Genomic DNA, 25,504 nt, shown 5'->3' on the forward strand with positions numbered 1-25,504 from the left:
CCAACCTGTTACATAAACTTCAAATTTCAAAGCTTTTACCATAGACCAATTAAAATAGAGACATACCTTGATCATTCACCATGGTGTTGTTTATTTGCAGTGCGCAGTCATTCCACTCAATTGCGCAGTCAAGTGACTCAATTTCTTTTTGGAAAACGAGAATTACCGTACAAATCAGTCAATTTGCATTACAAAAAAGATGTGGATGTATAGAGTTTTACATGTTTTTCCAATATTTGGTGTTTCATCAAAAGAACCAACGAAAGAAAACAAATTAAAGCCAAATTTAAAAATCACTCAATTGCAGACGAAAAGAGCCATCTACGGTGTGTGACAAACTACAACGCTGTGAATTCACTTTCGTTGTCTATACCTTCCTTGGTCTATGGCTTTTACGTACTACCCTACGTATAAGTAATTACAATTTAGGACATTGTGGCGTATAATTTTTATAAATTCTAAAGCGTATACGCCATGATGGCGATAGGTCCCAACTTGTAAATATTTTTGCATCGCAAAAATTGAAAGTTAAAATGTGTCATCATATATGGCCGACCCTCACACGGCAAATGCAAACAAATTTCCCTTAAACATTATCTTTGATCGAAACCTAAATAATTTATTATTACAAATGTTAATTTAAAGCATATATAAATGCAAAATGTTAACGTTACACCTGAATTGATATGCATATGCCTTTGAAATAGTATTTGTCAAAAGACATTTAGATCTTTCATCTTTTGCAATACCTTGAAGCAATGACATTTCGTTCAACAACATTTAGTCACGTATGGGTCATCTCTTTCGTATCTCAAAAAAAAAAAAAAAAAAAAAAAAAAAAAAACGTTCATTTTGTAAAATAGACCCCTCCAGCTGTATCTCTACATATTCTGTGGCTTGACAATGATACAAAACGTTTTGAAAACAGAAACAAAATAAGAAAAGCGAAAAGAGGAAAAGTGAACTAAATGAAGCTCATGAATATTTTAAACTTTAAGAAATCTTCACTATTGGAAAAACAACGTTTACAAAAAGGAAGCTCATTTCAATTTCATTTATCTTTTCACAAAAGAAAAAAAAAATCCCTTACATACTATCTCTCAGTCTAAACACGTATTTATTGGCTAAATTTTACATGACCATATGATTGATGTATGTATTGAAAGGCAATATTTAAAAGCAATGCTTCATGTCATTATCTTCCACAAAGAAGGGAAAAAGGTCAAGTGAACTAACGACAACAAAGGTCCTCCAAAGTCAAACACTAGACACAAAATTACATTAAGGGACTTTGTCATCAGTCAACCCAAAATACTTGACAGTTACGATGCGTAAATACATGAAAGAGAATTTCAAAGAATATCCCGACAAACTTTTAAATTAGATCATGTCATTCATCATTTGAGGGCATTAAAGTATTTACTTTACTGGCCTGCTGCTTTTTGTTGCTAATTCGGTGGGGCATTTAAATTTGCAAACCCATCTCGTGTCATTAAAAGCTCTTATAAGCTTTTCATATGGCTAAATTGATGGCATGTTTTTATATAAATGTAATTAATCATAGGCAAAATAATTTAAATTAAAATTGTATAAAATTATTAATAAGCCAAAATATGGAAATTTTTTTGGTTTAATTTTGTGAAAGGTTTTTTTGCATGAAATATACATATGAAATTAAAAAAAAATCCCACTACAGTAAACGTTTTATCAAATTAAATTATCTATCAATATTTCTATTCACGAAATTTTCTATTAAAAGTTTCATTTATAAAATTTTACTTCATGAAATTTTGTATCAAAATTTCCCTTCACAAAATTTTGTATGAAAATTTTGATCAACGAAGTTTTGTATGAAATTTTCCTTCAAGAAATTTTCTATGAAAATTTCCTTCCACGAAACTTTCTATGAAAATTCCCTTCCACGAAACTATGAAAACTTTCAAGTTTATTTGGTTTAACGATCTTTTTCCTAATTATTAGCTTTATTCCATTATTTCCATCCAACGTTTCGCTGGGATTATTTTGCCATCATCAGGGATGATTTATTTATTGGATTTGGCAACAACATATGCGAATACATTAGATCTTAGCCTACATTTTATTATATTTCATAAAAGTTTAACTCACATTCAATTTTTGTCAATTACTTTTCACAAATTTTTTTATGAATTTCGAAATTTACGAAAATTTTCCTTCTCGAAATTTTCTATGAAAATTAACATTCCTTTCACGGAAAATTTAATTTTTACGAAATTTTTTACGAAAATCCACGCATTTATTTATGAAAAATTCCCTCCACAATTTGTTTCTGTGAAAAATTCCCTCCGCAATTTGTTTCTATGAAAAATTTCCTCCACAATTTGTGTCTATGAAATATTCCTTCCACGAAATTTGCTATGAACATTTCCTTAAACGGACTGTGAAATCAATTAAAATTATCCTTCACGAAATTTTCTACTGAAATTTCTTATAAATATTTCCCTTCCACGAAATTTTATATGAAAACTTTCTTTTCACGAAATTTTCTATTTTTTTTTCTTGAAAGGTTTTTTTCGATGAAATATACGTATAAGTTACATTTCCAATAAAAGTCCCATTACAGTAATTGTTTTTTCGAATTAAATTATCTATGAATATTTCCCTTCACAACACTTTCTATTAAAAGTCTCCTTTATGATATTTTCCTTCATGAAATGTTGTATGAAAATGTCCATTGACTAAATTTTGCATGAAAATTTCATTCAACGAAGTTTTTTTTTTCCACAAAACTTTCGATGAAAATTTCCATCCACGAAATTACCTACGAAATTTTTCGTTTCGCAAAATTTTCTATGAAAAATATCCTTCCTTCCTTACACAAGATTTTCTACGAATATTTAACTTTTACGAACATTTCCTATAAATATTTCCCTTTCACAAAATTGTCTTCGAAAAATTTCTTCCATGCAATTATTTATGAAAAATTCCCTCCGTACTGTGAAATCTATAAAATTATCCTTCAATTTCACAAAAATTTCTCCAAAAAATTTCACTTTCACCAGATTTTCTACAAAAATGTCCCTTTCACGAGATTTTCTACGAAATTTTCTATGAAAAATTTCTTACGAGCAATTATTTATGAAAAATTCCCCACTATTTTTTTCCTAGGAAAAATTCCTTCCACGTAATTTACTATGAAAATTTCCTTAAAAGGACTTTTCAATGAAATTTTCTATGGAAATTTCCTTTAACGGACTTCTAAAAAAATTTTACTTACGCGAAATTTTTTATAAAAATTTTCTTACACGTAATTTTCTATCAAAATTTCCATTTTCGAATGTCTTCACGAAAGTTTTTATAAAAAAAATCTTCTCACGAAACTTTTTACGAAAATGTCCCTTCACGACATTTTGTATGAAAATTTCACTTCACGAAATTTTCTATAAAATTTCCAGTCACGACATTTTTATACCCTTCACCACTACTGTGGTACAGGGTATAATAAGTTTGTGCATTTGTATGTAATGCCAAGAAGGAGTAATCATAGACCAACCTTTTAGTATACGGATCGGCTTAGAATTAAATTCTGAGTCAATTTAGCGATGTCCGTCTGTCTGTCTGTTGATGTATTTTTGTGTGCAAAGTACAGCTCGCAGTTTTAGTCCGATTGTCCTAAAATTTGGTATAGGGTCCTGTTTCGGCTCAAAGACGATCCCTATTGATTTTGGAAAAAATCAGTTCAGATTTAGATATAGCTGCCATATATATTTAGCATGTATATCAACCGATCTTCCTCAAACTCCGTACATCCGAGTATTTTATGAGTCTCGAAAAACTTGCAAAATATCAGCCAAATCGGTTCAGATTTAGATATAGCTCCCATATATATCTTTCGCCCGATATTGTCTAATATGGTCCTAGAAGCCAGAGTTTTGGACCAATTTGGTTGAAATTTTGTACTAGAAGTACAATTAGTAGTGTAGTCATGTGTGCCAAATTTGGTTGAAATCGGTTCAGATTTAGATATAGCTCCCATATATATCTTTCGCCCGATATGGACTAATATGGTCCTAGAAGCCAGAGGTTTGGCCAAATTTGATTGAAATTTTGCACTAGGAGTACAACTAGTAGTGTAGTCAAGTGTGCCAAATTTGATTGAAATCGGTTCAGATTTAGATATAGCTCCCATATATAGCTTTCGCCCGATTTACACCCATATGACCACAGAGACCAATTTTTTACTGCGATTTAGTTGAAATTTTGCACAGAAAGTATAATAAGCATTGTTGCTATGCGTGCGAAATTTGGTTGAAATCGGTTCAGATTTAGGTACAGCTCCCATATATATGTTTTTCTGATTTCGACAAAAATGATCAAAATACGAACATTTCCCTTTTAAAATCGCCTCTGCTTAGTCGAAAAGTTGTAAAAATTACTCTAAGTTTCCTCTACTTCTAATACATATATATCGAGCGATAAATCATAAATAAAAGTTTGTGAAGTTTCCTTAAAATTGCTTCATATTTAAATCGATCCCTTATTTTTTTACTATCATTGTGTTTTACCCTAGTGCATTAGCCGACTTAAATTTTGAGTCTGTAGAATTTATAGAAGTCTATCAAATTCTGTCCAGATCGAGTGATATCTAAATGTATGTATTTGGGACAAACCTCTATATATTCAGCGCCCAACACATTTGACGGATGTGATATGGTATCGAAAATTTAGATCTACAAAGTGGTGCAGGGTATAATATAGTCGGCCCCGCCCGACTTTAGACTTTCCTTACTTGGTTTTTACTAAAATTGTGTTCCACCCTAGTGCATTGACCAACTTAAATTTAGAGTCTATAGATTTTGTAAAAGTCTATCAAATTCTGTCCAAATCGAGTGATATTTAAATGTATGTATTTGGGACAAACCTTTATATATAGCACCCAACCCAACACATTTGGCGGATGTGATATGGTATCGAAAATTTAGATCTACAAAGTGGTGCAGGGTATAATATAGTCGGTCCCGTCCGATTTTGTAAAAGTCTATCAAATTCTGTCCAAATCGAGTGATATTTAAATGTATGTATTTGGGACAAACCTTTATATATAGCACCCAACCCAACACATTTGACGGATGTGATATGGTATCGAAAATTTAGATCTACAAAGTGGTGCAGGGTATAATATAGTCGGTCCCGTCCGACTTTAGACTTTCCTTACTTGTTTTTTTAAGAAAACTATCCTTCACAAAACTTTTTATGAAAATTTCCCTTCACGCAATTTTCAATGAAAAAATTCCATTTAAGAAATTTTCTATGACAATTTTATTCCACGAAGTTTTGTATGAAAAATTCCTTCCACAAAAATTTTGATGAAAATTTCCTTCTATCAAACTTTCCCTTCCATGAAAATTTCTATGAAAATTCCCTTCCACGAAATTTTCTATGAAAATTTCCTTACATGTAATTTTCTATGAAAATTCCCTTCCACGAAATTTTCTTTTAAAATATTCCTTCTTAAAATTTGCTATGAAAATTTTCTTTCCACGAAACGTGCTAGGAAAAATCCCTCCCACGAAGTACTATATAAAAATTTCCTTACACGAAATCACGAAATATTCTTTAATTTTTTTTCACGAAATTTGCTATGAAAATTTCCTTACATGAAGTTTTTCACATTGACACAATTTATTACTATTTTTAAAAACTTTGTGAGAAAAAAAACTCTTTTTCTACCATTGTCAATAAAGGATTACCACAAACCATCGTACCATCAAAATGTGTGGTTTTTCGAAAAAATTTCATTAAATTTAATATTGCAAAACAAAAACCCGATACACTTAATGTCACTTAAATGTTTACATGCTTCATGTGGAATTGTGGGAAAACATGCATAAAATAAACATAACAAACATAATTCTCGTGAACGAATAAAACAATATCACTCATACAAACACACACGAACATCTCATACACCTACACAGAGATGTGAATGCTTCGAATAATTTGTGGTATTGCACATGGCACAGTGGGTTGCAGGCGTCTAGTGGTAGAACATGAACTAAATTGGTCGAGTGCATCAGTGAATGTTGTGGTTTGTTTATGGCTTGCACTTTTACTGTTGGTTAAACTGAAAACCGCTAAAGAAAGAAATATGCATGAAATTCTTTGTCAGAGGGTGAGCGTTGGTTGGCAGGCTATATGAAGAGGGTTTGGAGAAAATCCTCTTCACTATTGTTGGGGTTTTCTTGCTGTTTTAATTGCTTTGTTTTTCTTTTTTTGTGATTTTCTTCGAAGCTTTTCGTAATCATGCTTATGGCTTATGTTAATGGTTGTATATTGGCGCCCAACGGACAAGGAGAGGGTATCCAGCCACTTTTCCTTCTACATTTTGGTCGATATGCAAAATAATTTGCACGGTTTCTCTCTTTGTTTGCTTGTTATATAGTTTATAGTTATTTAGTTTCGATGATGAAAAAGTATAAAGAATAAGCTTTTATAAATGTTGGTTAGAGCCAAAAAGAGAAGAAAATTTTCTAAGGGGTAAGCTGCTTAAAGTAAAGCGTTAATATGGAATTTTTGTTCAATACTAAATTGTGGCAAATGCCATGCAGTGTATTAAAATAGTTTCAAATCAAGGATACAAAATGCTTGATTTAAATGATTTTCCTCTTTTGACGATTGAAAAATACGAGATAATTTAAAGATTACTTCTTTTTGTCTAGGATCAGTTTCTTTCAATAAAGGACAATCTGTCTTAATTCAAAGACATACGAAATTATGCAAAAACTTTAGTAAAGAAAGTGTAACAATTCTTTTTAAATTCTCTTGGGAATGCCCGACACGGTATATTCAAAAGTATTCCAAATGTAAACGGATACCTTCCCCACGACGAATTAAACTATAAATTAACTGAAATATTGAATCTTTTGATTTAAGATAAAAACGCTTCACATATAGTCTAAGACTTATTTTGAGGATTTATTATCTTTGGTTTATAGTTTTTTTTTGGAATTAAGAAAACATTTTTTACTTTGAAGTGCATGTTATAATTTAAAATTTTAAACCATCATTTTTTGTACGTAAATATCTTTATTAATATACCGGAAAAAAAGGAATAATAATTGGAAAAATGAAATCTCTATCATAATATTAATTTTATTGATCCACATACCTCGCTTAAAATGTCTTTATTTTAAAGAAGCTACTGGCTTGAAATTAATACCAAAATCCTTAAGGGGGAAGGTCGAAATCTTTGGATCCAAGTAAATTTTTTTGTTTGAGTATAGCCACGCCCATGAAATCTTCAGCACGGGATTTTCCTCTCTAGCTTCATGCATATATGACCTAGCAGTTAGGTTATGTTAGGTTAAAGTGGCGGCCCGATAAAATTTCAGGCTCACTTAGACTATTCAGTCCATAGCAGTTACTTTACATTCCTGTCGGACCTCCTAGCAAGTTTGTCTAGAAATTTTTTGACACGCAATATATATAAAAAATATACAAATATTTTATATATATTTCTTATATAATATTTTTGAAATAATTTTTTTTTTATTTTTTGTATTAAACATTCTATCCTATGTTTGTTTCGTTTTTTTTAGCCTACCCATAAAATGCAATCGGGTGAAGGAGCTCCTACAATCTCTTTGCAATTAGTGCCAAAAATGTTGGCACCTTTGGTCAGCCTCTGGGTGCCGCAGGCTTTTGTTGTATCCTTTAAATTGGAAACTGATGAGAATCTTTTGATTGCCAAAGCTCGTGATAGTTTGAGTAAATATAAGCACAAGGTAAGCCTAATATAATATTTTTCCAAATTGAAAAAAGAAAGAAAAGTACACACAGAAAAAAAATGTGTTTTCTTTATTTACGAAATTAGGTAATTTATCCAATTAATTTTGAATTGAAATTGCTTCAATCATGAAAATCATAAGAACACTTAATGATGACAATTAATAATTTAAATTTTATTGATTAATTTTTTTTTGTAAAGATTTAATTGAAAAGCCATTGGTAATGGATTTTTTCAGTGTAGAAAGTTTTTGGGAAAAATATGCCTTTTTCCCAAACCAAATTGATTAACTAACCAAAATCGATAAATGGATTTTTTAACGCCATAAAAATTCTATATTTTCTATGACAATTTCTCTCAACGGAATTTTCTATTAAATTTTTCTGCCCGAAATTGAAAATTCCCTCCCTCGAAGTATTGTATGAAAACTTCCCTACAATAAATTTCCAATACAAATTCTCCCTACAAAAAAATTTTCAATAAAACATTTCTCTACACAAAAAAAAATTTTCTTTAAAAACTTTTCATACACCAAATATTCTATAAAAACTTTTCCTATACGAAATTTTCTATAAAAAAAATTTTCCACGAAAATTTCCTTACGCGAAATTTTTATATTTGAGAGTGTTTATAGAAGAGATATCTGATGTTATGTTTAATGACAGAAAAACGGGCATTTGCATAGTCGAAAATTGATTTTTAAAATTTTTAAAAAATTAAAAAAAATCAGTTTTATTCCGAATTAAGTAGAACATAGAAAAAAAATAAAATATCCACATTAACTAAAAGTACCTATTACATATGGGCACTTCTAGTTTTAACCGCTGAACCTTCTTGATTATTTTTCTTTGTTGAACCAACCAGATTGGTCCAAAATCATTAGCAGACTGCTTGAGTTAACGTTTTCCAGATCCGCCAGTAATCTGAAGCTATATGCTTCTAAAAGTTGCTTGCGCTTTACACAAAATGCAGGAGGATACTCACACAAGAGGTGTTTAATTGATTCCTTTTCCTCCGCATCATGACAGCTCATACAATAGTCATTATACTTCGCGCCTATAGTTTTTGCAAAATCGCCTATCAGGCAGCGACCCGTTATAGCAGATATCAGGAGTGATATCTGACGTCTCGAGAACACTAGCATATCTAGTGTGCGGTTTAAGTTTAAATGGGGCCATATTTGCTTGGTGTCGTTACAGCCCTTGCAATTCTCCCATCGAACATTTGTCATCATAACAGCCTTCTCACGCAGCATGAGCTTGCAGGTAGCCAGGGGCATACCAACAGATTCTAGTTCCCCTGGAATATGTAAGGTAGTCCCTAGCCTTGCCAACTCATCCGCTTCGCAGTTCCCCGGTATGTTCCTATGGCCTGGCACCCATATTAGGTGAATATTGTACTGCTCAGCCATGTCATTGAGAGATTTGCGGCAGCCGATGGCCGTTTTCGAGTTGATGAACACAGAGTCCAAAGATTTTATTGCAGGTTGACTGTCTGAGTATATATTAATGCCCACATTTTTTCGAACATTACTTCTCAGCCAATTCGCCTCTCAACTCTCGTATTGCTAATATTTCAGCCTCAAAAAACACTACAGTGATTAGGTAATCTTTTCGCTATTCGAAGTTCCAGATTATTAGAATATACTCCGAAACCCAATTGTCCATCCAATTTGAAGCCATCAGTGTAGAAATCTATATATCCTTTATTCCCCGGGGTCTGTGTGCACCACGCCTCACTGTTGGGGATTAGAGTCTCAAACTTTTTGTCGAAAAGTGCACTCGCCAAAGTGTAATCCACAACGTTAGGCACATCTGGCATTATTTTGAGGACCGAACTGTGACCGTAACTTTTTTCCGACCACAGCGATGGCTCGCGCAACCGCACAGCCGTTGTTGCAGCTCACTGTTTGGCCAAAATGTCTAAAGGCAATAGATGCAGCATGACATTAAGGGAATTTGTTCCTGTCTTGCTGAATGCGCCTGAGATACACAAGCACGCCATACGCTGAACTTTGTCTAAACTTGTCGGCTGGTGAAGTGCCGGCCACCAGACTACAACACCATATAGCATTATAGGTCTAACCACTGCCGTGTATAGCCAATGCACAATTTTTGGTTTTAGTCCCCACTTTTTTCCTATTGCCTTTTTGCATGAGTACAAAGCTACCGTTGCTTTTCTCGCCCTTTCTTCAATATTAAGCTTAAAGTTCAGCTTCCTGTCCAAAATAACGCCAAGTTATTTTGCACTTTCACCAAAGGGAATTTCAATACCCCCTAAGGAAATGGGCCTAACCGTGGGAGTTTTGCGATCTTTGCAGTACATGACTAGTTCCGTCTTTACAGGATTTACCCCAAGACCATTCTTTTTCGCCCATTTCTCAGTCATCCGGAGGGCCCTCTGAATAATATCTCTGATTGTGGATGGGAATTTCCCCTGACTGCTAGAGCCACATCATCTGCGTACGCCACCACTTTTATCCTTTCTTTTTCTAGGGAAACCAGAAGGTTGTTTATAGCAGCATTCCAAAGAAGAGGTGATAGAACTCCTCCTTGGGGAGTGCCTCTGTTCACATACCTTTGTATGAGTGTTTTAACATTGGCTAAAATCAACGAATTAAAGTACGAGTTAAGAAAAAAATTGTAAACTAAAATCAATAGTAACCACTATAATTACTTGTAATTATAAAAACAATTTTTTGATAAATAATTTGCATGTCATGAGTAAAATTATCAAATCATTTTTATTGTAGTTCTACTCCTGATGAAGCAATTCAATGTAATTGCGAAATATTGAAGAATAAAGAAACCAATACATAACAGGTTGGCTGATAAGTCCCCGGTCTAACAAAGAAAAACACATTTTTTTTGTCAAAATTCGTTTTTATTATTCAGCATAGTGCCCTTCAAGAGCTATACAACGATTATAACGACCTTCCAATTTTTTGATACCAGTTTGGTAGTACTCCTTCGGTTTTGCCTCAAAATAGGCCTCAGTTTCGGCCATCACCTCTTCATTGCAGCTAAATTTTTTCCCTGCGAGTATCCTTTTGAGGTCTGAGAACAAGAAAAATTCGCTGGGGGCCAGATCTGGAGAATACGGTGGGTGGGGATTCGAAGCCCAAATCATGAATTTTTGCCATCGTTCTCAATGACTTGTGGCACGGTATGAAGAAGAAAAAAGTGGAACAACACTTTTTTCTTCTTCATATGGGTCCGTTTTGCCGCGATTTCGAGATTCAAATGCTCCAATAACGCCATATAATAGTCACTGTTGATGGTTTTTCCCTTCTCAAGATAATCGATAAAAATTATTCCATGCGCATCCCAAACAACAGAGGCCATTACTTTGCCAGCGGACTTTTGAGTCTTTCCACGCTTCGGAGAGGGTTCACCGGTCGCTGTCCACTCAGCCGACTGTCGATTGGACTCAGGAGTGTAGTGATGAAGCCATGTTTCATCCATTGTCACATATTGACGGAAAAACTCGGGATTATTACGAGTTAACAGCTGCAAACACCGCTCAGAATCATCAACACGTTGTTGTTTTTGGTCAAATGTGAGCTCGCGCGGCACCCATTTTGCACAGAGCTTCCGCATATCCAAATATTGATGAATGATATGACCAACACGTTCCTCTGATATCTTTAAGGCCTCTGCTATCTCGATCAACTTCATTTTACGGTCATTCAAAATCATTTTGTGGGTTTTTTCGTCGGTAACCACATCTTTCGGTGGTGGTCACCGTCCTCCGTGTTCATTTCACCACGCTTGAATTTTGCATACCAATCAATTATTTTTGATTTCCCTGGGTCAGAGTCCGGAAACTCATTATCAAGCCATGTTTTTGCTTCCACCGTATTTTTTCACTTCAGAAAGCAGTATTTTATCAAAACACGAAATTCCTCTTTTTTCCATTTTTTCACAATAACAAAAGTTGCTTCACAAAAGACGCTCTATCTCACAAACTAATTGTCTTACAGACATGAAATTTTGACACGAATCATTTGAAGGTTAGTACTATATAAAAATAATATGCATTTAATACTAGCGACGCCATCTATGTGTCAGACCGGGGACTTATCAGCCAACCTGTTACAAAAAACGATCTCAAGCTTGAATAATTATTTTCTATTGAATAAAAGAAAGATCGAATAAAATCAAAATTTCCAATAAAAATTTTCTATTAAAATAAAATTTGCACAAAATGTTTTATTGAAATAAAATTGGCACAAAATATTCTAAATTTGTGACAAATTGTTCTAAAATTTTGATAAAATTAAATGTTCGACGAAAGCATTTATTAAAACAAAATAACGAAATTTTCTATTATTTTATTTTTATTTATTTTTAGTATGAAATTCAGATTATCACAATCTTATTTCGATGCTATTCTATTGTTTTGTTTTCAATTCTTCACTTGCTTGCTTTTAAATGTTTAACACATCTCTTATTTTAGTATCTACCATCCTGTTGTTATCACCGACTGAAAATGACAAGTGTTTTAATGAAATGAAATTGTTAAACAAATACAATGACACTCTCTACACGTTTGTTTACTCGTGTTCTACAGATAAACAAAACAGGATATTGCAACAAAATTCTACACTGACAGTTTCCTAACAAAGTCTACTGTTGTGTATAGTAGATAGGGAAAAGCGAGATAGAACGAGTGAGCAGTCTGGTGCTCTGAATATGACTGGTTTTATTAAGATTTACATTTTCACAAGACATGCCCCCTGGAGCGTTTATGTATATTTATTTAATTTGAAAGTAATTTTATTTCCTATGCAGTAAATTAGAATTTTTTTAGATGGCATTTTTGGAAAGAGCACAACATTCGAAATTTGTTATATAATTAAATGTTTATGGAAACGACTTTTGATGGTGAAATTTAATTATTTTCTTTGTTTATGGACATGGAAGCACCATTTAATAACATCTATCCCTGTCAATAATTTTAATTTCAAAAAATTATTTTATAATTATTTATCAAAATGTCAAATTTGATTGTAATTTCTATAATAATCACTTTGTGGAAAAGTCTTAACTGACTTTAGTTTCCATAATAAAATTAATTTGTTTCTTGAACCAGTCTAATGTTTCTGATGATATGTTTCGCAATCATATCTACAAAATCCTTCTCTCTCATCCTTATGTGAAAATAAATGTCAACCAGCAAAAGTATTTGCATTGGACACTTCTAAAACACAAACACTTTTCATCACTCGTCCACTTGAATAGTTTTACAAACAACAACTTACTTTGTTAGATGTGAAACTGCAAATGAATGTAACTATGCTTATTTCGTACTGTGACAAGAAAGATCTAGTTGCTTAAAATTTTTGAACACACTGAAAAAAATATTGTCGTGAGGCCAAAGATTTCATGTCGTTAAAATACGAATGCAAATTTTGTTTGGCATAGAAGACGCATTTCTCTAATATAAAGTTTTTTCCCTGTTCAAAAGTCGATAAAATTATCAATGAAGTCGTATTGTCCTTATAATTAAATGAAGTGACTTAAAAATGGGAGTAACAACATGGAATTCTAATAAAAGATTTCGTCGAAATTTTTTTATTTATAGAAAATTTAGTCGAAAATTTGGGAGAAAATTTTGTCGAAATTTTATTTTAATAGAACATTTTTTTTTAAATTTTATTTTAATAGAAAAATTCTTTGAAATTTTATTTTAAAAGAAGATTTCGTTAAAAATTTATTTTCATGAAAAATTTCGTCGAAATTTAATTTAATAGCAAATTTTCGTCGAACGTTTATTTTAATAGAAATATGTTGTCAACATTTTATATAAATGGAAAATTTTGTCAAAATTTTATTTTAATAGAAAATTTCGTCAAAATTTTATTTTGATAGAAAATTTTGTCGAAATTTTATTTTAATAGACAAATTCGTCCAAATTGTATTTATAGAAAATTTCTCCGAAATTTTATATTAATAGAAAATTTCACCGAAATATTATTTTAAAAAATATTAAAATTTTATTTCAATAGAATTTTTTTTTTAATTTTATTTTAATAGAAAAATTCTTTGAAATATTATTTTAAAAGATTTCGTTAAAATTTTATTTTCATGAAAAATTTCGTCGAAATTTAATTTAAGAAAAAAATGTTGTCAACATTTTATATAAGTGGAAAATTTTTTCAAAATTTTATTTTAATAGAAAATTTCGTCAAAACTTTATTTTGATAGAAAATTTTGTCGAAATTTTATTTTGATAGAAAACTTCGTCGAAATTTTATTTATAGAAAATATTTTAAAAATTTTAGTTTGATAGAAAATTTCATCGATTTTTTTTAAAGAAGATTTCGTCGAAATTTTATTTCCATGGATTTTCCATTGAAATTTAGTTTAATAGAAAATTTTTGTCGAATGCTTATTTTAATACAAAATTTTGTCAACATTTTAAATGAATGGACAATTTTATTCATTCGTCGAAATTTTATTTTCATTGAAAATTTTTTCGAAATTTTATTTTATTGTTGTTTTTGATTTCAGCTTAATGCTTGCAACTTTGTTTAGACAAAGCCGGCTATCAAAAACCTCGGGAGGTTCAAGTGTAGTTCACTTTGGTTAGAGTGAATTAACCGAATTTATTATGATAATTGTTTGATAGTAATTCCGAATCAGCTGTCCATACAACCATCTTGCAGTCTATAGGGCTTTGCCCAAATAAACTTGACAAGCTACTTTTCCTCTATTGGTTAAGCTGCACTTGTAGTTTAGTTAATCCATGGTTTTAAACTGAAATCAAAAACAACAATTATGATTGAAAAATAAACCAACAATAAGAAAACAAAACGAATGAAATTTTATTTTATTAGAAAATTTCGTCGAAATTATATTTTCATAGAAAATTTCATCGAAATGGTATTCTAATAAAAGGTTTCGTCGAAATTTTTTTATTTATAGAAAATTTAGTCGAAAATTTGGGAGAAAATTTCGTTAAAATTTTATTTTAATAGAAAATTTTGGGGAAATTTTATTTCAATAAAAAAATTGACAAAACTTTATTTTAATTGAAAATTTGGTCAAAATTGTATTTTAATTGAGAATTTTATTAGAAAATTTTATTTTTAAAGAAACTTTCACGGAAATTTTATTTACATAGAAAATTTTGTCAAGCATTTATTTTAATAGAAAATTTTGTCGATATTTTATTTTAATAGAATTTTTTTTTTAATTTCGTCAAAATTTTATTTTGATAGAAAATTTTGTCGAAATTTTATTTTAATAGACAAATTCGTCCAAATTGTATTTATAGAAAATTTCTCCGAAATTTTATAAATATTATTTTAATAGAAAAATTCTTTGAAATATTATTTTAAAATAAGATTTCGTTAAAAATTTATTTTCATGAAAAATTTCGTCGAAATTTAATTTAATAGCAAATTTTCGTCGAACGTTTATTTTAATAGAAATATGTTGTCAACATTTTATATAAATGGAAAATTTTGTCAAAATTTTATTTTAATAGAAAATTTCGTCAAAATTTTATTTTGATAGAAAATTTTGTCGAAATTTTATTTTAATAGACAAATTTTATTTATTAATTATTTTAAAATTTTATATTAATAGAAAATTTCACCGAAATTTTATTTTAAAAAATATTAAAATTTTATTTTGAAAAATAAAATTTTATTTTAATAGATTTTTTTTTTAATTTTATTTTAATAGAAAAATTCTTTGAAATATTATTTTAAAAGAAGATTTCGTTAAAATTTTATTTTCATGAAAAATTTCGTCGAAATTTAATTTAATAAAAAAATGTCAACATTTTATATAAATGGAAAATTTTTTCAAAATTTTATTTTAATAGAAAATTTCGTCAAGACTTTATTTTGATAGATAATTTTGTCGAAATTTTATTTTAATAGACAAATTCGTCCAAATTGTATTTATAGAAAATTTCGTCGAAATTTTATATTAATAGAAAATTTCGTCGAAATTTTATATTAATAGAAAATTTCAACGCAATTTTATTTTAAAAAATATTAATATAAAATTTTATTTAAAAAAATAAAATTTTATTTTAATATAATTTTTTTTTTTTAATTTTATTTTTATAGAAAAATTCTTTGAAAATTTATTTTAAAAGAAGATTTCGTTGAAATTTTATTTTCATGAAAAATTTCGTCGAAATTTAATTTAATAGCAAATTTTAATAAAAAAATGTTGTCAACATTTTATATGAATGGAAAATGTTGTCAAAATTTTATTTTAATAGACAAATTCGTCCAAATTGTATAGAAAATTTCGTCGAAATTTTATATTAATAGAAAATTTCATTTTATTTTAAAAAATATTAAAATAAAATTTTATTTTAATAGATTTTTTTTTTTAATTTTATTTTAATAGAAAACTTCTTTGAAATTTTATTTAAAAAAAAGACTTCGTTGAATGTTTTTTTTTTCATGAAAAATTTCGTCGAAATTTAATTTAATAGCAAATTTTCGTCGAACGTTTATTTTAATAGAAACTTTCGTCAAAATTTTATTTTGATAGAAAATTTTGTCGAAATTTTATTTTAATAGAAAAATTCGTCCAATTTGTATTTATAGAAAATTTCGTCGAAATTTTATATTAATAGAAAATTTCACCGAAATTTTATTTTAATAGATTTTGTCGGTATTTTATTTTCATGGAAAATTTCGTCGAAAATTTATTTTAATTAAAAATTTTTGTCAAAATTTTATTTCAATAGACAATTTTTTCAAAATTTTATTTTAATAGAAGATTTCGTCGAAAGTTTATTTTCATAGAAAATTTCGTCGAATTTTTTTAGAATTAGAATTTTTGGTAGTTCGTCGAAATTTTATGTTTACTCGATTTTTGTCAAATATTGGTCTGAGTCGAATTAGAGCGATTACAAAGAAATAGTCATGAACTTTTCATTTTACTGACAAAGAGTCGGTTATTCGATTTTCAATGTAGTGTATCCTTAGTATATACTGTATCTACTCTGGTCTCCAAAGGATTTGCTTGGTCCTCACTGAAAATACTTTGACACCAACTTTCTTTGTATACAATGCCTTTGTTTCGGTGTTGGAAAAGCCACTCCAACACCCTCTCAAGATTATTCTACATGACAACAAACTTACTTACTTTTACTTTTCTCGTATTTATGACACTCATTACAGACATGTATCTCATATCCTGTTTTTTTAGTTTATTCGTCTCTCCTTGTTGATATCTCTTATAAAATGTTGCTGTTGTTGTTTTCTTTTATGAAACTAAAAACTTTTTCCTTATAGTTTTTATTGTTATTGTTATTGTATTTGTAATTTTTTGTTTTACTTTCTTTGTTGCAGTTGGTTATAGCAAATATTTTGCAAACACGTAAACATCGTGTGGTTTTCGTAACGCCAACATCCTCCTACGAAGTACATTTAAGTAGAGAACAAGCACTGCAAGGCCTTGAAATCGAGGAACCAATTGTTGCTGATGTAGTAAGTATCCTCCACTATCACTAGAATTAAAACACGTCAAAACTCATTCATTCACTCACTCGTTGTCACCTACGTCCAATGCATATGTCAGACTGCAAGTGTACATATATAGTCCACGTGCATTTATTTATACTATGAAATAGAAGGAAGATATATTGTTGTTCTTCCGCTTGGTTTTTGTTGTATTCGTTTTGGCTAAAATTAAAATCAAATTCATATAAAATAAATAAAAGTGAAAAATGCTAAAGGGCATCATAACAAAATGTCAAAAATATGCCGCTATAATTGACTTTTCACCTTAACATGTAGTCATGTAAATTTTGTGAATAATATTTCCATAATTTTATTTTACCAGCGGCAGGATTTAGGTTCTTACATTTTTGGCATGCTTTTCAAGCCCAATATACATTGGCATATCTAATCAAAAATTTTATTTATCGAATGCAGGCAATAGCAAATACAGTCAGTGCAAGCCACACTCGGACACTTGTAAAATTTTTATTTTTGCTAGAATATTAACAAAAGTTTAAATAGAACAAAAAAGTTTTATTAACGTTTTAAGTGTAATTTTATTAAGCTTTTAAAAACAGAAAACAAAATTCAAATTCATCAATTCAAAAGTGAAATATATGGAAAAAACTTTATGTAGTTCAAAATGGTCGCACAAGTCAAACTCGGACATCTCAAAAAAATTCAAATTGGATCCATATTTTCGGTTCTTTAATATGTTATTTGTATGCACCCCTTTGCTACTTTTTACCATTTTTAATCTTTTCGGAATAGATTGCACCAACTTCTTGCAATATTGTGGAGGTATTTTGTTCCACTCTTCCCCCAAAATTCTTTTTAAGTCAGCTTTATGGACACCACATTTTCCTGTTGAGATAATCCCATAAATTTTCAATTGGGTTTATATCTGGGCTTTGTGGTGGTGTTTCCATTACGTGGGGGATATTATATAAAAGCCATGATCGAACTTTATAGGCTTTATGTTTCGGATCATTATCTTGATAGAAGTACCAGCCCTCACTAAGTCCCAGTTTCCGAACACAATGGGGAATATTTTGCTTGAGGATATCTAAATATATATTTTGGTCCATAACTCCATCAAATATAAAATGCAATGATCCAGGTCCTGCTGCGGTCGGTTTAAGGTTTGTTTAACGTAACTCCTGATTTGGCCCCCTCCACACAATCGGTTTGCCACCTGAGCCAAAAACATTGAATTTGCTCTAGTCTGTAAATAAGACATTGCTTTAAAACAAAGCATCTTTGTTCTCGTGCTCCTTCGCGAAATCCAGTCGTATTTTTTGATTACGCCGGCCTTGTGCAGTACGTTTCTTATGGTCGATGGGATAGCTTTGTTTACCTAGCTCATTTTCAGCTAAAGAAGCAAGTTTTGGAGCACTTAGACAGGGGGAACATTTTGTTTTTCTTACTAGAAAGCGTTCTTCAGCATCCGAAAAAATTTTATTGTGAGCTTTCTTTGCCTTATTTTCCACAGATTTCCTCATCTTGAAGCGTTTTATAACATCGTGTACGGTCGAATGGCTTCTATTAACCGTTTTCGATATTTCTCGTACACTTTTGCCTTCCTGAGAATGCTTAATAAAAAGTTTTCTGAGTTCAATACTAGTTTGTCCTCTTTGTCTAGTCGCATGAAAGTTGCGGAATTGAAATAAATTCGCAAAATGGGTATTTCCCAATTTACTATAAAACAATTCCATGCACTGAATTGCATAAACAACACAGAGTTTCAATTTATGGGTCAATAATGTCATTTGTCCGAGTTTTGCTTGCGCACTATTTTTTAGGTACCAGTTGTTTTTCTTATCCAGTTTTTGTTCCCTTTCATGAATGATGGGTTTCCTTTTTGTTTTCAAATGCTTAAGGAATAGTCAAACAAACAACGATTTTCCTGATTCCTTCATTCAAATTTTGTCCGAATTCTAACAGATCATTAATAATTTGTTTAAGTGTCCGGGTTTGGCTTGGACTGACTGTATGTGTAATAAAAAAAGGATAATTGAAAAGTCCCCTGCCGACTATAGGAAATCACAAAGCAAAATTCTTTTGTGTTCGTTAAATACACACTGAAACAAATCATGCCCGGATCCAAAGATTTGTGGTAAATAATGATTGTGGTATTGATTCCGAGCCAAAGAAGCGAAGAATTGAAGTAATGATACCTTTTAGAGCTCGACCGAAGAATTGGCTTTGGCATTCGGCCAAGAATCGATAATCGGCATTCGACATCAAGAGGCCGATTAACCGAAGCCTAAGGTTTTTTAATAATTTAATGTTGAATTTGTTCTAGTCGAAATACCCAGTACAAATAAAACAAAAAGCTCAAAGTCCGACATATGGAAAAAAACATGAATCCATGGCCAATAAAATTTTATTGTTGGCGCGCTCAAATATCCTCCATTGTAAACAAAATGTTTGTGTATCCTCAAGTGAATCGATATTATGATACGGGTAGAATTGTCAAACGTCATGAAGATGGTCCGAAACGAATGTAACGGACCTGAAATGATTCGGTAGGGCCTCGAATTCAATGAAATCCATGGCTAAATATTTAAAAAAATACCTTTCGTCCCATAATATTCAATGCAATAGGCCGACATAGCTAACAAGTTGACTGATAAGTCCCAGGTCTAACAAAGAAAAACACATTTTTTTTGTCAAAATTCGTTTTTATTATTCAACATAGTTCCCTTCAAGAGCGATACAACGATTATAACGACCTTCCAATTTTTTGATACCATTTTGGTAGTACTCCTTCGGTTTTGCCTCAAAATAGGCCTCAGTTTCGGCGATCACCTCTTCATTGCAGCCAAAAGTCGCTGGGGACCAGATCTGGAGAATACGGTGGGTGGGTAAGCAATTCGAAGCCCAATTCATGAATTTTTGCCATCGTTCTCAATGACTTGTGGCACGGTGCGTTGTCTTGGTGGAACAACACTTGTTTCTTCTTCATATGGGGCCGTTTTGCCGCGATTTCGACCTTCAAACGCTCTAATAACGCCATATAATAGATGGTTTTTCCCTTTACAAGATAATCGATAAAAATTATTCCATGCGCATCCCAAAAAACGGAGGCCATTACTTTGCCAGCGGACTTTTGAGTCTTTCCACGCTTCGGAGACGGTTCACCGGTCGCTGTCCACTCAGCCGACTGTCGATTGGACTCAGGAGTGTAGTGATGGAGCCATGTTTCATTCATTGTCACATATCGACAGCTGCAAACACCGCTCAGAATCATCAACACATTGTTGTTTTTGGTCAAATGTGAGCTCGCGTGGCCCCCACAGAGCTTCCGCATATCCAAATATTGATGAATGATATGACCAACACGTTCCTTTGATATCTTTAAGGCCTCTGCTATCTCGACCAACTTCATTTTGCGGTCATTCAAAATCATTTTGTGGATTTTTTTAATGTTTTCGTCGGTAACCACCTCTTTCGGGCGTCCACTGCATTCACCGTCCTCCGTGCTCATTTCACCACGCTTGAATTTTGCATACCAATCAATTATTGTTGATTTTCCTGGGGCAGAGTCCGGAAACTCATTATCAGGCCAAGTTTTTGCTTCCACCGTATTTTTATACCCTCCACCATAGGATGGTGGGGGTATATTAACTTTGTCATTCCGTTTGTAACACATCGAAATATTGCTCTAAGACCCCATAAAGAATATATATTCTGGGTCGTGGTGAAATTCGGAGTCGATCTGAGCATGTCTGTCCGTCCGTCCGTCTGTTGAAATCACGCTAACTTCCGAACGAAACAAGCTATCGACTTGAAACTTGGCACAAGTAGTTGTTATTGATGTAGGTCGAATGGTATTGAAAATGGGCCATATTGGTCCACTTTTACCTATAGCCCCCATATAAACGGACCCCCAAATTTGGTTTGCGATTGCTCTAAGAGAAGCAAATTTCATCCGATCCGGCTGATATTTGGTACATGGTGTTAGAATATGGTCTCTAATAACCATGCAAAAATTGGTCCATATCGGTCCACTTTTACGTATAGCCCCCATATAAACGGACCCCCAAATTTGGCTTGCGATGGCTCTAAGAGAAGCAAATTTCATCCGATCCGGCTTAAATTTGGTACATGGTGTTAGTATATGGTCTCTAACAACCATGCAAAAATTGGTCCATATCGGTCCATAATTACTTATAGCCCCCATATAAAGCGATCCCCCGATTTGGCTTCCGGAGCCTCTACGATAACCAGTTTTCATCCGATCCGGCTGAAAATTGGTACATGGTGTTAGTATATTGTCTATAACAACCATGCAAAAATTGGTCCACATCGGTCCATAATTATATATAGCCCCCATATAAACCGATCCCCCGATTTGGCTTGCGGAGCCTCTAAGAGAAGCAAATTTCATCCGATCCGGCTGAAATTTGGTACATGGTGTTGGTATATGTTCTCTAATGACCATGCAAAAATTGGTCCACATCGGCCCATAATTATATATAGCCCCATATAAACCGATCCCCAGATTTGACCTCCGGAGCCTCTTAGAGGAGCAAAAGTCATCCGATCCGATTGAAATTTGGTCCGTGGTGTTAGTATATTGTCTCTAACAACCATGCCAAAATTGGTCCATATCGGTCTATAATTATATATAGCCCCCATATAAAACGATCCCCACATTTGGCTTGTAGAGCCTCTTAGAGGAGCAAAATTCATCCGATCCGGTTGAAATTGGGTACGTGGTGTTAGTATATGGTCTCTAAAAACCATGCTAAAATTGGTCCACATCGGTCTATAATTATATATAGCCCCCATATAAAACGATTCCCACATTTGGCTTGTGGAGCCACAAAGAGAAGCAAATTTCATCCGATCCGCCTGAAATTTGGTAGATGATGTTGGTATATGGTCCCTATCAACCATGCCAAAATTGGTCCATAAATATTTATAGCCCCCATATAAACCGATCCCATGATTTGAACTCCGGAGCCTCTTGGAGGAGCAAAATTCATCCGATCCGGTTGAAATTTGGAACGTGGTATTAGAATGTGGTTTCTAACAAACACGTAAGAGTTGGTCCATATCGATCCATAATCATATATAGCCCCCATATAAACCGTTTCCCAGGTTTGATCTCCGGAGCTTCTTGGAGGAGCTAAATTCATCTGATCCGGTTGAAATTTGCAACGTGGTGTTAGTATAAGGACGCTAATTACCATGCCAAAATTTGTCCATATCGGTCTATAATTATATATAGCCGATCCGCAATCACACAAAAATTGGTCTATATTGGTTCATAATCATGGTTGCCACTCGAGCCAAAAATAATCTACCAAAATTTTATTTTTATAGAAAACAATTGTCAAAATGTTATTTCTATAGAAAATTTTGTCAAAATTTTATTTCTATCGAAAATTTTGTCAGAATTTTATTTCTATAGAAAATTTTATCTAAATTTTATTTCTATAGAAAATTGTTTCCAAATGTTACTTCTATAGAAAATGTTTTCAAAATTTTATTTTATCAAAATTTTATTTCTATAGAAACTTTAAACTTAATTATATAAATACGTATATAATTAATCGGCCTTTTTTAGTTTAATATATACCACGTATGGACTATGTGGTATATACTACGGTGTTAGGAAGTTTTAAGATACCTTACCATCGGCAAGAATTACCCAAGTAATTCGATTGTGGATGACAGTCTTCAGAAGTTTCTACGCAATCCATGGTGGAGGGTACATAAGCTTTGGCCTGGCCGAACTTACGGCCGTATATACTTGTTTCCCTTCAGAAAACAGTATTTTATCAAAACACGAAATTTCCCTTTTTTCCATTTTTCACAATAACAAAAGTTGCTTCACAAAAGACGCTCTATCTCACAAACTAATTGACTTATAGACTTCAAATCATTTGAAGGTTAGTACTATATAAAAATAATATGCATTTAATACTAGCGACACCATCTATGTGTCAGAACGGGGACTTATCAGCCAACCTGTTATTAAAAGTTAATGGTTTCTGAAATTTAGATTACCTTCAAACGCGTTTTCGTCAGTTAAATTAGTACGAACTTTTTTTTGTAGAATCATTTAAAAAACGACAGAAATATATCTGAAATAATTTATTTGTAAATATTATTTAGTACTAAAACAATTTTTGATGACCTTTCACAGGTATCTTAATTGTTCGTAATTAACGCGAGTTTTCCTTATCTATTTCGAAAGGTACAAAAACACGGAGAATTCATCAATTCTGGTATGTCTCGCCAATGACCAATGTCAATGCGACAGCGACAACAACAACGACATCACATGCAAGTCGATTGTCGCGTGACAACACCGCATTTTTGCCGTCTCTTAAATCCTGGACCTGGCATTGGAAGGAGATATTGAAATAAACTATTCCCCTCGACATTACACACAACAACTATGACTACAACAAGATAAAAATATAATTGCAAAATGCAGCAATAAAAACAACAACTGATACAAAAAAGCAAAAATCAACAACTACAACAGTAAAAGTAACACCAACAAAAAGAACAACTCAAGAGCATACTACAAAAACCACATCAAAATAACAACAACAACAACAACAGCAGCAGCAACAACATATTCAGGTAAAAATATCCTGTTTTATTATTAGATCCCCTCCCTCTTCATACCATGCTTTTGTTGTTGTAATATATGTGCGATGGATAAGCAAAGTTCATAACTCAAAAAGTTACATTGAAAACTTTGCACGTGTCATACTAAACTAATTTTTTAGTCTTCTATAGGAAGTTCGTGACTTTATTACACACGCACCAAAAAAAAAATTAGGTTCATCATAGGGGATTCTAATAGAAACATTAAAAGGATATCTATTTTTAGTCTAATTTAGTTTATTTCGTTGTGTTTTTTTTTGAATATCTATAGTTTTTATAGCTCTTTTTCCCATTATTGTTATAGAAAAAGAAATATTGTTATAGCTTTTATCAATTTACCAAAATCATTGTGTTTCGTGCTTTCAAATTTTATATCTGACATAAGCTTTAATATCTAGTGCATATCTTTCTTCTTCACAAACTGTCCACCAGTTATGGATTAAATTTAATACGTTACTTTAGTCCCTAAGAAATTTCTCTTACTCTGAGAGTAGAAGGAATCTAAATGTCTATAATGTTAATCCTATTTTTACGATTTAATTTTAATTTGGGTTTTGGTTTTAAGTTATAAATCATTGGGTTTAATTTGTTTTTATCTTTATTACTTTAAGGGGTCTCACACATTTTGTGTTCCCAACAGCTTTAGATCATCTTTAACCAAATATAAATGGGTTGGACAAAAACCATAGCATTCATATTTAAACAGTTCTAACAATTATGGTATTTTTACGATATTATCTGATGAATATTGATATAACACTAACTGCTCATCTGTATAAAAATGCAAACAGGGAGGTTCGGCTATTTGAACATTATCCCAATTTATTGCTTCAGTATAGGTGTCACAATCAAAATTAATGCGATGTTTGGGTACGCGAAACTCGCGAATTGAAGCGGGTGGATCACTACGAACAGTTCTTATTATATCGTATGCTCCAAATCGTACTCTTTGGTCCAAATCTGTTACCATAGCCAATAGTATATTTTCTGGATGAAAACTATTGTTCTAGATTGTTGGCCGAATTATCATTTGTATATGATTGGGTAACTCTCGGATCTAGAGTATGTATTTGAATAAATGCTGACTTCCATAAATACATTGAGGTTGGCTCTTGACGAGAAACCAGAAAGGAGCATACACTTTCACAACAAAAGTAAACAAATTTCTTAAATCCTCTGTTGGAAAACTTTTCAATACGTAGAGGCGTAACAACCTAGATGCAGTTTTTAGCCACCGCGCTGTACTAACTGGACCAGGTTTCTGTGTAGCTAACCTTTCATCGCATGTACCATTATTAACAGCAACAAACATATGATATAAATATAGTTGATCGCTGCGAATTTGCCCGTTTTCAATATTGTCGGGCATGGGTCCCATTGCAATAGGTTGGAAATCGCTTGCAGCCTGAACAATATGTGGATGTAAATAGTTTCATTGTACAAAAATTGACTACGACACAAACTAACTCCGTTATACATACCTGATATTGTTCACATGCCAGAATTTCCGATCCAAATTCACCAGGCCAAATACCTGGACCAACCTGTTTTCCATGTATATTGGTCATCAAAGTTTTAAGCGGCAGTTCATTAAATTGCAGTAGACAGACTTTCCACTGAAGCGGGCA

The 25,504-nt window shown here is 31.9% G+C and overlaps 1 protein-coding gene across 1 annotated transcript in view; it reads left to right on the plus strand.

The window, feature by feature from the left end:
• Ppcs (phosphopantothenoylcysteine synthetase) overlaps nucleotides 1-23,830 on the plus strand; it is a 90,827-nt gene extending 66,997 nt beyond the window's left edge. Inside the window, exons 4-6 of the mRNA XM_075292585.1 lie at nucleotides 7,578-7,763; nucleotides 17,094-17,231; nucleotides 23,455-23,830. Of these exons, the coding sequence (XP_075148700.1) occupies nucleotides 7,578-7,763; nucleotides 17,094-17,231; nucleotides 23,455-23,502 (372 nt within the window). The 3' untranslated portion in view covers nucleotides 23,503-23,830. The remainder of the gene's footprint in view (nucleotides 1-7,577; nucleotides 7,764-17,093; nucleotides 17,232-23,454) is intronic.
• Nucleotides 23,831-25,504: the final 1,674 nt, after the last annotated feature.

The sequence above is a fragment of the Haematobia irritans genome, chromosome 1, assembly GCF_050003625.1.
Source record: "Haematobia irritans isolate KBUSLIRL chromosome 1, ASM5000362v1, whole genome shotgun sequence".
NCBI classification, from domain to species: domain Eukaryota; kingdom Metazoa; phylum Arthropoda; class Insecta; order Diptera; family Muscidae; genus Haematobia; species Haematobia irritans.